Genomic DNA, 16067 nt, shown 5'->3' with positions numbered 1-16067 from the left:
AAACGCCATCATTGGTGCGTATCCTCAGTTCATGCATTCCTATTGCATGTCATTATGTAAGCGATACCAAATGCACAAGGTGACCAAAATAATATTGAATCATTTGCTTGTGTTCATTAAAAATCCATATGTCTGCATATTTGATCATGTGTACAAGAATAAGTCTGAACAGCTGAAGATGAAAGGAACTTACAATCATGATATAGTTGCCATATTGTACGTCTATGTACATGTTTTTTTGTTAACATTGATCATTAATTACTTTATTTCATTTTACCATAGTACCAAGCTTCATATTTGACCCATTTTACATAAGCGCTTTAAAATACTTTAAAAATAATTTATTTTAGCTGAATAGAATTTATTTTCTCTGATTTTTGATGAGTTGAATGTAAAATATATTTTATTTTCACTGAATCGTCTCTTCAGGCAAAAAAATGGAAATAAATTTCAAGCAAGGTATTTTACAGTTATCTGCTGCAGTCAATTTCCGGCTCTCAACTCTCGGCGTCTTTTCGTTTCGGCAGTGACTTTCAAAATTCACATTTGCTTTCAATTTTGCTGTGAAAGAAGTTGCAGAAAAGAAAATAATGATGAGACTTAATGAAAGGAGTTATGTTAGCTATTCGTTGTATTGTGTTTTTAGCTGATGAAATGTTGTACAAATTACATTTTGAAAGTTTGTTGTTATTTGGTTTGATGAGAAAGTCTTCTGTTTAACTTTTCCCATGATGCAATGAATGCGGTGAAAAAGTTCAAAAGTGTTTGTATTCAAGACCTTAAGAATTTGGAAAAAAAACATAAAACTGATACATGCAGATCTGAAAATATCAATTTTTTTTTGCTTCTGATTCAATAAGGTGGTGTTAGTCATCATGCAGTGCTTTAAAATGTTGTGTAAACTTATAATGTATTTTATATTACATCCTAATGGGACCCACAACAAACACTGCGTGATGACCACAGCCCTTTAACTGACTGGAGTAAATTGAAAAAATGGTGGTTGTTATAATATATAAATATAACTTGTTGTTTTATCATGTAAACCTTGGTACTTTGGTTTTAATCACAGCCATGACTTTTGTTTTTCCATAAATGTACCTAGCATACTAGCTCTGTTTTTAGCCTACCCATTCATACATTGTTGTACATTTTTTCAGACATGCTTATTTTTAGAAAAGGAAAAAAAAATCATTGAACACTTTGACTCACTGTTCACCAGCGCATTTATTTTCTGAAATGCAACAAGATAGTCACTCGGCTCTCGCAATGCTTCATTAAGCTGGCGGAAGACTGATTACATTTAGTACAACAATGAGAATGGTAAGGTTAAACAGGACAAGAACGGCAGCATGACATGCATACCATGCTCATGATTTCACCCAACATGTATTTCAAATAAGCCTAGAATTTCAGGGTTCAAAATTAAAAAAAATATTACCTGGTTGTTCATTGAGACCAACCTCTCTGAAAAACTGGTTGTCCACATCATAGTTGTCCAAAAATGTTTTAAATCTATGAACGCTCGAGTCAGACATTTTTCATCTTTTCCACGACTAACGATGTCAAAGTCGTCATTCCTTTCAGACATGTGCTCAAACCTTTCTGTGAAAATGTGCACGTTTATGATTGATATCACTACATTGAACTACCCGGTATACAATATTGTGTCATTTCTGTATTTGTTTTTATAGTTGTCCTAATAGACAAATTTTTCGTTTAATGTGAGACCCTGCATTATGAGTGAAATTTAACGTTAAAACATGATAAACAAAAGGTCGTAGCGATGTAGTTACGTCAAAACATCATGTGGGATTCAACAAACACGAAAACATTTCAGCGCCTGATAATGTGTTTGATGATGGTCAATTTCGATGGAATAAAGGTATCCCAACACATTTGTTCCTCTTGAAAAAAATTCCCTATTTCCAACCAGTTTTCATATTTGATTGTCTAGCGTCAAAAGTAGTTGTTTGGGACAACTGCGCAGCTGCCAATTTTGTTTCCTAAATTTATAGGTGTTCCACTTGCTATGTGCCACTAAGGCCTCAGTATGGCTTTAATAATATTCCATTACTATTTACCATTGACCCTTAATTTGATTGCTTGGAAGTGCTTTCAACATAAACACTTGAGATCATGTGATGTCTGCATAAATTTGAATAGTAATGAGATATTACTAGCATCCTTCCTAGGCATTAGCCGAGTAGCATTTTATCGAGTGGAGCACCACATATATTCTAGGCTACTTTCAAGTTTAATTCACTAATCAGCAACAAATTAAAAAAATCATTTCATTCAAACGTATCACGGTGTAATTTAATGATTATACACATTGACATCCATAATCCCAAAACACATGTGGTTTTGGCATTGTGGTTGTTAATATGCTAGACCGATGTTTTTTTTCATTTTTACAATGAATTATTATCTAATGTACAGCTCAGGTAGTTGATGAAGTCGACTCTACTTTGCCCGCTAAAGGTATATGTAAACCTTATGTTGGTCTACCATCGAAACTCAATTAATTCGCTGTCTCTGCACTCGGTTTATTTTCAAAGGCTAATTTTTAATGCATCTCTCTAATGCTCGACATTCCAAAATATTTAAAATTGGAACTCTACGCTTTAACGTTTTATACATTTGTACATAAGAATCATTTACATCAAAAGGATTTTCAAAAGCATATAAGCATTTTGGAAAACAAGATTTTAGCATTATTATTATAAAATTACATGTGCATTCACTATCGTCTCAATTTGTACTTCTCTGATTGCAGCCTAAGATCAAAACCCAATCAGTAACGACTTCACCAAAAAGTGAACTTGAATCTTTTATTCGCGCCATAAATAATAACGACAGGCACCGGGCACGAAAAATAATGCTTTCAGACAATGAATGTAGATAATATTTCCGAAGTAACTGTAAATAGAAAGCATCGTCGGCTTAAAAGGACTTTGATGAACATGAGATATTAATTAACAGGTTAATCATGTGTTCATCATTGCACCCTGAAAACAATAATATTGAAAGCAGTTGCATTGTCCTGTGCACAAGTAATTTATGCAAAATGTGAGTGATCTGATACGTTTTGTCATTTGCTTATTGATAATTCAATGCATACCATGTGACATTGAAATGACCATTCTAATGCTTCTAATTACCAATTTTGTTGAAATTGAAACAGTTGTCATTACAGCTCCTACCTGCTGTGGTTGAGGTATTTGGTTCGAAACTTTTCCAATTTCGTTTTCCAAATGATTTGAATTTTGTTTTAATAAATGCTATTCCAGAGCCATATCTCAGACAAACCTGGATCATTCATGCTTGAGCATTGTATATTTCTTAAACTTTATAACTCGCAAGCTCCATCGGCATCATCAGTCGCTGTACCATGTGTATGAATTCTCGCTCAACCTGCAAACGCTTGATCAAATCAAATCATTGCAAATGTTTCGTTATGTCTTTATCAAATCAAATCATTGCAAATGTTTCGTTATGTCTTTATCTGGAAAAAAAAAATGAATAACAATTTATTGAATCAGCCAAAGAGTATTTTTTTTAATTCGCACACAAGAAAAGAATAATTCCCATTTGTATGTGCTATACCTGCTCTATTTATATCAATGAATTAATTGAGTTTTTATGGTGTGTATGAACGTATTAGTGGTGAATTTTTCATTTTATTCTCCATTTCCACATTTATATCTCTGCTTGCCTTACTTCCCACTTACTCTACTTTGGTTAACTTGAAATCTGGATTTCAGTGAACCATGTATATGGTAAGTATGTGAATACAATGATCACCCGTCGTCTCATCATAGATTCACTCTTTGAATTATTCATTGATTTCCATACTGAAATTGACTTAATACTAAGACAAAACATGTGACATCATAGTGTACTGGAAGTAACAGGGAAATTTACTGAGTCCATGATAATATAAGTCTCTTTTTTTTTTACCAGCTTGTATTTGATGTACCGGTAGTTAAGAAAACAAATTTGCGATTTATCTTTTGGTTGTTACTCTGTTAACTGATCAACTAAATTGCTTGAAGCATCACAGTTGTTGTGCAGCAGCGCGTTTTCAAATTTCGTGTAAAAATTATTGCATGAAACCCATATCAAATACGCGTGGTTCAATCACTTTGATGCTTTATTTATGATTACTGTTGTACCTATATTTCCCTTTGTGGACATACAATGAAAGCCTACCTTGTCACTCGTGTAGGGTGCTGCAAATTATTAAACGCATGCGCAGTAAATGTAATCTCTTCGTTGGGGGAGGACAGTCAATTTCAGTTAGTTTAGAGGATGCGGAGTGGGTTGAATGTTAAACAAAGAGATTACTTTTGCTGTGAGCAATTGTTTATTTTGATGTGTTCCCCTCAAATAACACAACAAACTCTGAAACAGTGTAACAAGTTGCATGCTTTTACTTTCAGTCTCTTGAGATGATGTCTAACTAATCTGACTGGCAGAGATACTCTGATGCCTCATGCATATTTTGTCTCAGTTTCTCATTGATAATATGGTTGTTCATTAACATGAAATGCAGTAAACATTCTGCTCCTTTCCATCCTTTCTTTAAATCTATGCATATTAATCGTAGGTCACAGTAATTTTAACATGTGTTGTGTCCTGATTGTGTCATTGCTGTAAGTGTATATCATGCGTTACAGTTCACATCATTATGTTTGGGCTTTATTGTAGTCTATTGGCTGCTGTCCAAAAATACAATTTGCATGAACAAAATAAATAAAATAATGTATAGTAAAATCACACAGGTTTTTTTGTAAATTTTTTATCTTAGTAGTCGCCACTTTCATTATCAGTTTATGATGTAATTTGTATGCATAAGTCCAGCTGCGATAAGAAATAAAATTATTTGTGCATGTCTTTCTAGTGAAAAAAACTATTTTATTTGAAACGACTGTTAGTACGTTAGGTGGTAAGTTTGTTCACGATTTACCTATCCTTTCTATAGCCAGATTTTTTTTAAAAATTACATTTCTAGATGACTGAAGGTTCCATTATATGAAAAATGGAAGTACCGATACATTATATTTACTTTACATCAAAGAATAATTATAATTGATGTATTTTCTTTAAGTAAAAAATATTAAATGTCAGATAATCTGGTATTGCTTCTACCTAATGGTTTTACCAAAACTGATAGTGCACCCTCTATGGCAAAGTCAGTGTAATCTGCATGTTGCAAAAAGATTTCCTTGCTTCCGTTTGATGTTGACAGTTTTTCACTGATGCAAATTTTGTTTCACGAATGTATATCATTGAAATGTTCGTTATGTGTCTCTTTCAACTAATTTAGGTATCCAACCAGCCAAAGTGTATAACTATTTGCCATGGTGTAATGCCTCATTAAAATCCCTGTATTCATCAACCCTAGTTAGCTTTAGACTGACATTTTCTAACGCATGGCATAAAAGACTATGGTGAAAAAATGATCACTGGTGAATATGTATTTGTAGTCTCCATTTGAAACTACCCAGTTCAGAATTGTCATTGGATTTCATATCTTCCTTGTTTTCGATTGTCTGATTAGGTAGTGTTAACGCGAGTGTTTTTATCTTCCAGACACTTCACCGCCCAGCATAACAGAAGAACCTGAGGCGTATTACATAGTAGATCCACGTGTAAATGCACAGCTGAAATGTGTTGCTCGCGGCAATCCCACTCCAACGTAAGTAATCCTACATGCATAACGATGATCTTTGGGAGGTTCTTATCAGTTTCTATGTATTTCATTTCACCAAGAAGTTAATAATTTGAATGAATTAAACTTCACACACAGGTATGTTTGGAAAAAAAATGGGCGAGATGTGGAACTGACAGATAGGGTAACTATGACAGATGGGACGCTGGTAATTGAAGAGCCACATGAAAGGCTTGATGATGGTACATATCAGTGTTATGCGAATAATAATTATGGTACAGCGTTGTCTAATAAAATTACTCTAAGAGTTGGAAGTAAGTGACATTATCAGTATCTTATCTCACGTTTTCTAACATAGTGCCATATGTCAAGAACTGCTCATACAAGCTGTATATTATTAGCTGGGTTGTGTGGAGCTTAAAAACAAATAAATCGAAACATTTTAGAGACAACTATCTGGTCTTGAAAAATCAACGTGAAGATAACTTGAAGGTGTCAAACTTACCGAAAAGATCATTCGTGATGATTTGCATGTTAATTTTCATTACAATTTGATGAATTATGGCTGACTGGTGGTCATTTTCATATTCTTATTTGTTAAATTTTGTTACTCAAACGTGTTCAAAACTATTTCTCAAAGATTAACGGGCATTTTCAGTTATTTAATCCTTCGCTGCTAAAATATACAATGCATTGAGAGATGTATATATGTACTGAAACTTAATTTACAATCTGATCCAATGACAGTCTTTTTTTTTTTCACAACTGTTTCTCTATAATGGCTCTCATGATTTTGTTGTACGAGTACAATGTTTCTACACATACTAGATTTTGGTTGCACAATACAGTTTTTTGTGATTCAACCATATATACTCGGGCTACTACTATTATTACCAGCAATATTTATTAACTAATTTGCATGAATGAGACAATATTCTGATATTTCAATGTCTACTTATTAGATTTAAATTAAACTTGGTACATTATCAGTGCCACAGACTGAAAACCACGGATGTGCAATCAAAATTATTTTTGTTTTCTATTCGGGTTATAAACGTCAATACTTTTAAGGGAGATTGCAAATCATGCTTTTCAAAAAAAAAAAGTTTTATATTAAATCTGTAATTAATTTGGAATAATCTTTAGTTGCACTTCAGACTTTCAATACCCCTGAGCACACAAAATTTTGTTTTTTCCAAGGTTTCTTCGATTTGCTTAGCCTTTGCTAATATATATATCATCTTTTTTTTCTGATAGATATGGGTCGATTTACACCCAAAGAGGTGGAACAAAACAACATCAATATTAACAGTGGTGCCAAATTGGAGTGTAATGCACCTAGTGGTATTCCTGACCCAAAGATATTTTGGAGCTTAAAACTACCTAAGGTTTTAACATATACTAATCGTGTTAACCAAGATCCAGAAGGGAATTTGATTTTCTCTAATGTTGTTGAGAGTGATACCGATACTTATTTCTGCAATGCTTTAGCTGAGATGCTTGGTGAAATGAGAGTCTCTCCAGCATTCAACGTCAGTGTTTTAACATGTAAGTCCTTTATTGGTTACGTCTTTTAAGCGACGGTAGAAAATTCCATGATTATAGATTTATATGCAAAGTGTTGGTGTGTGCACGCCCACTTTTTTGAGGTCACCATATATTCTAGTTAAAGTTCTGGAAAACAGTACCATAACTTCAAACAACTTCATTGGGTACTTTATTCTCATCAAAAAAAAAAAAAAAAATTTAACTTCTTTGCCACTTGTGGTGCTATACTAAACACTAAAATAGTGACTTCATGTGTCCATATCAACTTTATTCATGTAAATATAATTGTCTATATTTAAAAAAAATTGTTTGGTTTTACAACTAGTACACTGTCTGCCATTGATTAGTCGGCTTTCTGGACTGCCTTAGTTTCAGGATGACATACAGATGCACAATTTTCTTTAATTTAGATTTTTTTTTTAACCAGCCAACGCAGCATCCTTTACAGTGAAGAGTAGCCAAGGCTACCAAGAAACTGTTACACATTGGTACCATATATTGCATTCTACATTCTTTTTCAGAAATTTGTCCATTTTTTTCTCCAGACTTTTTTTTTGCAAATGACAGTATTTTACTTAGCTTTGAAGGTGTTTTTTTTTTTGTGTTCTAATATTATATACAGCTTGATTGCATTAATTCTCTCAAAGCAAGACATCACATCCTGTTCTGACATCACATTCTGTATTCTTACATCACATTCTTTTCTGACATCACATTCTTTTCTGACATCACATTCTTTTCTGACATCACATCCTTTTCTGACATCACATCCTGTTCCGACATCACATCCTGTATTCTATCTATCACATGCCCTATCTTGTCATACTTTTTTTCCATGCGCTACCTTCAATTTCTATGGATATCTGCAGCAAGTACGGGTAGTATTAATAATTTCAAACAAAGCATATAACAGTGTTTTATTATCAAAATTATATAACAAAATGCACTAACACTGTAACACGGCATGGTGCCCAGATGGTTCTACATCTGTTTATCATTATGCTCTCAATCGCAATTCCTGTATAGATGATAAATTGTATCACATCAAAATGCAAAACAGCTTTCGATTTTCATTCTTCCAAATATTTAGTGCACGAACCTGCTGGGTAACCAAGTATAGTTTACGTTTTATGTATCTTGTATCATAATATCATTCTCATGTTCAGCTGAACCATTGTACTAGTAGTTTATAAACATTTTAAGCATGGTTTGTGAGTATTTTGTCCTCTATGCATAGCCTGTTTTTAGTTCCACTGCCTTCATTTGCGGATCGCTGGGCAGATCTATTCCTAATTTATTGTCTTTTTATGCCATCATTATTTCCATTTGGGAATCTTTCTTCAAATTTCTATTTTCGTATCATTTATCGTTTACTTGACAATATTCTTGACTGTATTTTTTACTGTAAAAATTAATTAAATACAAATTTTTTTCGCAATTTTGGTCAATTATCAGATGTATCAATTTCTCAGACTCTGTATTGAAGCCAGATTGTTTTCATACTCTTCGGACAGATACTTTGTATATTTAACAGTTGGATTTCGTGATAAATTTATTTTTTTGTCAAGTAAATTTGTATTTTGACAAACGACAAAACTGTTGTTGTTGTTGTTGACTTGTTTACTAATGTAGTATCCAACTATTAACATCATTGGTTAAATTGACATGTACTCATTGTAACCCCCCTCCCCTCCCCTCCCCTCCCCTCCCCTCTTCCCCATCTGATTCATTTATCACACATAAAAACATGCATGTCACTTTTCAGTTAGCTGTTATTGCATGCCTTTATAGTAATAGTTAAATAGTGTATAATTGTTTATCCTTTAGTATCACCGGCTCAGCAGCGAGCACCAGTTCTATTATATCACCCTGAACTTGATGTGGTTGCTTTGAGAGGCGAAACATTGAGTATGAAGTGTTTGGCAGATGCATTGTGAGTATGGTTTCTGTACTGATTTGCATATCTACATTATATACTGCATTCTAATATCCTGACTCTATATTCTCATCTATGTGTTGTTCCTGTTTTCTGCGCATGTTTAAGATTATAGGCATGTTTGTCAAATTACTGTAAAAGGATTAATTATTCACTGGGTTTTAATTTTGCTGATTTCGCTGACTGGAATATGTAAAATGTCACATAGGTCACATTATCTAAATAATAGAACAAGTGAATTTAAACCCCACTGAATATGCCTGAAATTGTAAATCGGTGAAATTTAAACCCAGTAAAAATTAGTCATTTTACAGTAGTAGTAGAATTCGATGTGATGTTAGAGTGGAACTGTCCATCAACAATTGCATTTTATACTTTTTGAAAACTACCAGCTCAATTGCTTTGATACTTGATATGTAGGTACCTTGGGTGGACCTCTGTCAGAATTGTTCATTTTGTGAAGTTATCTGCAATTTTTGCCAAATATTTTTGTCATTTTTGGTGAAAAATGCTATTTTTGACTTCTTCTTGAAAACTACCAACCAAATTGCATTGATATTTGAGGTGTACATAATTTTTGGGAACAATTTGAAGTAGTTAAGTTGACATGTTCTCAAAAATTAGAACCATTCTGCTTTTTTGTGGGTTAACTGCATTTTGTCTTATGGATGTGCGTTACTTGACTTGGCTACCACAATGTTCTTGTAAGACAGGTCACTTGTTCCTTCTCATCATCGTTCAAATCACACAGTGTTGCAAACATGATGAACCTGTACTCTACCAAGAAGACGTGTATTTGATCACGGTAAAACATGTAGATCTGATTGGATGTGCATCAATAACGTATGAGATCAGATTTGTGTAACTCATGACAATGGAAATAAAACTGGCGGGATGTAAAATTACTGAAAAGAGTGCATTTTAAAACACTTATATGTGATAGATTGGTGAAGTTATGGTCGAATAAACCAACCTCGGCTGGAGATGCTCTTCCATTGGCCACTTGTAAGATGAAAACTAAGATTCACGATCTTAGTAACACATAAATAAATAAGTATAATGTTTGTGTTTGTTAGCCCAACACCAACAGTATCATGGGAAGGACTAACTAAACCATTGCCTGAAGAACGTACTACTTACCCAAGCTTTGGGCAAGAAGTGTTGATTGCGGATGTCGAATTTGAGGATGAAGGTGAATACAGGTGTACTGCAAGCAATGCAATTGGTAGTCCAGCTAGATGGTCAGTGAAAGTTAGAGTCGAAGGTATGTTGGTAGACTCTTTGTACTTTGTATGGTTTATCTTTTTAGTTCTGCTGTGGATCTCACCATATGAGTGATTGTCCGTTGTTGTTCGTGTCAACCTTTTACTTTTTTGCCTTCTTGTTGAAAACTACAAGCTTGAATGCTTCGATACTTGGTGTATATGTACCTTGAGTAGACCTCTCTTAGGTTTGTTCATTTCATGATGATATCTTCAATTCTCTAATTTTGGTGAATATGTTTGTCATTTTTTGGAAAAAGTGAATTTTTGTTGAAAACAGCAAGTGAGGTTGCTTTGATACTATACATATTGTTCATTTTCTAATGATATCTTCAGTTCTTTTATTGAAATGTGCTTTGCGAACAGCAGCATTATCTCAGTCGAGAGGCTGCTTGTCTTGTTCTATCTGTATTTGAATACAGTGTAGCTGCTTCCATTTATTAGTATAAATAAAACTAACAGCTTCTCGTGTTTAGAGTAAATTTTCTATTTCTTTTTGTGTGACAGCTGCACCATACTGGGCAATTGATCATCAAGATGAAACTATCCCACCTGATAGTGATTTTACAATGGAATGCCTAGCTGAGGGTATACCTCCACCTGCTATTTCATGGTTGGTAAATGGTCAAACCATTCCTAATCCAGGTGAGTACGCAATAGAAATGTTACAATGGTCAAGAATTTCCTGTCCTTAAAATAGTTGTTGGGGTTAATGGAACATTGTTGAGGAAAATTTGTCTTCCCTTCTTTAATTTCTAGGCTCTGGTCCTATTGGGTCTTGGCTGTTTCCAAACACTGTTTAGTTCCGATCAGTCACTGAATAATATTATTTGTTCACAGATACTAACAGGCGCAGAAGAGTGAGCGGGAACAAGATACATTTTACTAACGCTAAAGTAGATGACAGCGATGTATACCAGTGCATGGCGTCCAATACTCATGGTGAAATTATGACCAGCATGTATCTTAATGTACTTGGTAAGTTAGAGCAAATTCGTTATCACTGATATGTCAATACTATGAAAATGTCTTTTTATGACATGTTACATTTGATGTTTCGTTCTTTCAGCTGTCCCTGCAAGAATTGAGCAACCTCCTCCAGAATTGACCTTGGCCACAGAATCTGGTGAGGCGGCCATTCACTGTGGCGTCTTTGGATCACCGAAACCAAAAGTCACATGGTCTTTCAATGGACAGGTAGGGGAGAATTCATTGTGTTATTCCCAATAATGCATATAGTTATAAACATTCTCAGTATAATATTTGCAAGGTTGGTTATTGAATTGTACAAATTACTTCACGTAATTTACATACATAATTTTAAAACCTTAGAAATGTATCTGCCCATTTATAGATCCAATATCTATGCTAAATAATCTTTGGCCAATTTATCCTCGTACACAACATAATCAACTTAGTTGTCAGGAAGACACTGACAGCTTAGTAGGAATTTTAAAGATTGTAAATGGAACATAAAAAAAACGGGGAACAAAGTTGATACTCCCTATGATATGTTGATTAAGTTGCAATAAAATATCTGTCGTATTCATCAAAACAAAATAAATTTGAACATCTCATCAACTTCTTCCCAGGTATGCCAAGGCTTATTTTATTCTAACTTTTGAACATCCTAAGTGATGTGTTATCGGTGTACATAAGTATAATAAGTGTGAATACAACCCCCCCCCCCTCCAATTCAGTTGTATTGTATCAACATCTTTTATTTCAGGAACTATGTCTTGTGTTTCCTGAAAACATCTACAACATCTCTAATATTCTATATTCTTCTATCATATATTTTTCTTTTAATATTTGCATTTAATTTAGGAAATCTTTTGTTGCCTTTTTTTCATGACTTGATTAAAAATGGCCAACGATGGTCATTGTGTTTGTTTCTTGTGTACGACCATTTTTTCAGACACATTTTCACTGATTTCGTTAATTAACAACACACATGTGTGTTACTGCTGCACTGCATTCAACTTTGATTCAAAATGACGAACAATGACATAACGCAAGTTTTTACCTCAAATGTTAACTTCAGCCAAATACAAACTGAGACTACAATTAATGACAATAACTTTCAGTTTTACAAGCTTAGATCTTACCTATACATATCCACAACACGTGACAATGTTTTGTTTTTATACACATAGAATGCAAATGGCAGCCGTTATGAAACATTGGAAAACGGTACCCTGATTATCCAGGATGTTGGATTCAACGACGGTGGCAAATACACATGCTTTGCTCGTAATAGTTTCGGAGATGAGTCTGCATCTGGGTCATTGGATGTAAAAAGTAAGTGATTTCTGCTTCATCTGTATTTGTGTTCTTTCTTGTGTTTTTTCCAGTTATGTTGGAGTTAGTGTTATTTACAAGTAGGATGGATGCTTGGTTACCAAGAAAAAACAAAGCACACAATGCGTATATTTGCAGATAGTGCATACGTATTTGTGTGCTTGCATTACTAATATTGCAAGGACACAAATACAGATACATATATACCAACTTCAAAGGACATACTCGCCTTTTGAGGATGTTTTTTATAGTCCTCAGGAAAACTTAATTTATATTGATAGTTAATTAGTCCCTGTTTGGATGCAGTCCAAAAATGAGGACTTGTGGATTGACCTCTGTGCGCGTGTTCATGCGTGCATCCGGACCAACATCTTAGACATGCCTGGACCGATTACATGTACATCATACATAATATTATGCATATGCATATAAATTTGTTTCACGATCTGATTCAAGATGGCTGAATGGCTGCCACCTTTGTGCTGAAAAAATGATCAAAATCAAGCATTTCTGGCATTCAGGAACCAGGTCTTGGCTGTTTATACAGATGGATTTTGTTCAAACTTAGTACAACACATTGGACATTATGGTGGCCATTTTAAAAAAAAGACCGATCGGTGGCCATTATGTAACAAGTACTTGTTTGATAATCAGATACAAGATGACTGAATTTCAATCATTTTTGTGTTAAAAAAAATCATCTTCTGGATCCCATCTTCGCCAGCCAAGGACCATTTATTCGGCCTAGGCCTCAACATATTAACCCTTGGCAGATTTTACCACGTTTTACTGTATGTCACACTCCCTCAAACGATTATAAGATTCACTTGGGCTCATTTGATTTACCCAATCAGAACTCACGATAGAAACAACATATTACTTGGTAAAATCGTGGTGCTAGCTCGGTTGAATATAGAAATCAACATGTTGTTAGCTTTTTCTCTGTGAATGACCATTAAAAGAAAAAAAACTTAGTGCTGTTTCTAAGGGAAATGATGTGTTAGTTGCAACAAAGAACGGATCGGACAAGTCGACTTGTTATCTATATCGATAGTTTTATCAGTTTACTAAAACACGGTTTGCACAAAAATTTAAACATTCCATAGTCTTCATTCACTTGTCCACAAACAATTTTCAATGTTGAAATAACAAAAAATTGAAAACTCGTCAACGAACAATACATAGACCTTCTGCTTGACTCCGGGTGAAACAGCGCAGAACTCGGCGCCATTGTTTTAATCTGTGATAACCCCCGGATCTTCAAATTTATGATACAGCAACGCTGATTGGTAGTGCCAACTTCTTGGTGCGCCCAATCAAATGACTCAATTTATCTTCTGTGAAATGCAGCTTTTCCTAACATGATCACGCACGGGTTCGTGGGCCGGGTATGAATGACCGGCTTTAGCGAAACCATGCGATTCGGACGATGTCTGACATGTTTACGTTCAAACTGTATTAATGTAAACAAAACTATACATCTTAAATTTGATAACTAACGAGAATTGTGCGATGCGTTGCTTGTTCAACATAAATACATTTTGCGAAGCTGGGGTTAGTAAAGGGGTAACGTATCATACACTTTATATTAATACAATAAATATACATTCTTGTATATAAACAAATCAGAAATCGGTATTTTAGTATGTTGTGACACTGTTAAAACCCAGGTATTTACAAATTGCATATTACACTTACAACACTAAGGAAAAGCAAAGTTTTCACAGTTTAGGTTATGTTTGTATGCCTATAATTTTGATTGTGTGAAATATTCTTTGTTTACAGAAAAAACTGAAATTCAACAGAAACCTAGTGACGAGTACGTCAAGGAAGATGAAAATGCTCAATTTGATTGCTCTGCCACATACGACTCATCAATGGAACTAACCATATTCTGGGAAAGAGACGGGGAAAGACTTCAAACTGATTTACCAACTTCCAGATATTCCACAAATTCTGAAGACTCGCTAGTGATCAGAAGAACGCAGATGTCTGACACCAATGATTATACATGTGTTGCACAAACAACTTTAGATGAAGCCAGGGCAACAGCTAAATTGATTGTACAGAGTAAGAGCACCTTCTCATCCATGATTTTAATATACTTGCCCAATCTCCAGAAAATGAGATTTGTGCATTTCAGGTAGTCATATTCCTATGTCTAGCTTCATTCGACAACCTTCATCTAAAATTCAACCCTATAATTTGTCAAGTGGACTACATCATATCACTATTTTACCAACTTATTGAAAAGAAAACTATGATTTTGTAATTATTTTGCTTGATTTTGCTTGGACTTTGCAGTCTATGTCCGTGCTTTGAGGCACTCAATCTGCGCTTTCTCAATTACGAGTATTCTTTTCAAGTTTTAAGATTTATTAGGGTTTCGAGCCCTATGGGGCGAAACCCTTTTGTAATTGCTATGTTTATTATTAGGGTTTCGAGCCCTATGGGTCGGAAACCCTTTTGTAATTGCTATGTTTATTATTATTATTATTATTATTCTTATTATTTTTCCACCGTTTTTTAAAGCACTGTAACTTGAAAAATAATGCTGCAATTGATTAGGCATTTTGCATGCTGACGAAGGGCCATGAGTTGTGGTGCATACCCCAAAATCAGCCATGTAGGTCACATGACCTGGCCGCCATCTTAGGTAGAACACAAACCGGAAGTGCTCAATTGCACCACTTTCTGAGGGTCTAGGAACTTGACAAAAATTGACAAAAAAATTTTAAAATCTTCTTCTCAAAAATGGCTCGTTCATGTGATTAGACATTTGCTTTGCAGCACCTATGGCCATAGCTCTACAAAGTGACTGAAGCAGATTTTTGAAAAATGGCTTCCTTTGGCAGCCATCTTGGATTTAGTAAAAAGTGAAAGTACGCTATAACTCATGAACAATTTGCCAGATTTAAACCAAAGTTGGCATACAACATCCCTTCGATAAGATGATTATGTGTTCATAAAAATATTTCCCATGATTCAAGTGGTATTGGCGGCCATATTGAATTTATCAAAAAATGGCCAAAAACCTCAAAAAATTATCTTCTTAAAAACTGCTTGCTTGTTTGACAATCTATTTAGCATATAGTATCTCTGTTGATAGCTCTACAAAGTTACTGAAGCCGATTTTCGAAAAATGGCTTCCTTTGGCAGCCATCTTGGATTTAGTAAAAAAGTGAAAGTACACTATAACTTATGAACGATTTGCCAGATTTAAACAAAACTTGGCATACAACATCCGCTCAATGAGATGGTTATGTGTTCATGAAAATATTTCCCATGATTCAAGTGGTTTTGGCGGCCATGTTGAATTTATCACAAAAATTCAAAAAACCTC

General features: G+C 34.4%; 1 protein-coding gene across 2 annotated transcripts in view; it reads left to right on the top strand.

Moving 5' to 3' along the window:
• LOC100313687 (neuronal cell adhesion molecule) overlaps nt 1-16067 on the top strand; it is an 81395-nt gene that overhangs the window by 31730 nt on the left and 33598 nt on the right. Inside the window, exons 3-13 of one of the 2 annotated variants that reach the window (XM_085497017.1) lie at nt 2443-2484; nt 5599-5704; nt 5816-5991; nt 6935-7225; nt 9053-9158; nt 10238-10425; nt 10931-11068; nt 11264-11401; nt 11493-11620; nt 12580-12724; nt 14510-14794. In XM_085497017.1, the coding sequence (XP_085353143.1) occupies nt 2443-2484; nt 5599-5704; nt 5816-5991; nt 6935-7225; nt 9053-9158; nt 10238-10425; nt 10931-11068; nt 11264-11401; nt 11493-11620; nt 12580-12724; nt 14510-14794 (1743 nt within the window). The remainder of the gene's footprint in view (nt 1-2442; nt 2485-5598; nt 5705-5815; nt 5992-6934; nt 7226-9052; nt 9159-10237; nt 10426-10930; nt 11069-11263; nt 11402-11492; nt 11621-12579; nt 12725-14509; nt 14795-16067) is intronic. The other variant, XM_085497019.1, reaches the window with a different exon arrangement.

Source organism: Saccoglossus kowalevskii, chromosome 3 (assembly GCF_978046115.1).
Source record: "Saccoglossus kowalevskii chromosome 3, keSacKowa6.1, whole genome shotgun sequence".
In the NCBI taxonomy this organism is placed as follows: Eukaryota; Metazoa; Hemichordata; class Enteropneusta; family Harrimaniidae; genus Saccoglossus; species Saccoglossus kowalevskii.
The sequence above is the reverse complement of the archived record's forward strand: the minus strand, read 5'-3'. Positions and strand labels throughout refer to the sequence as shown.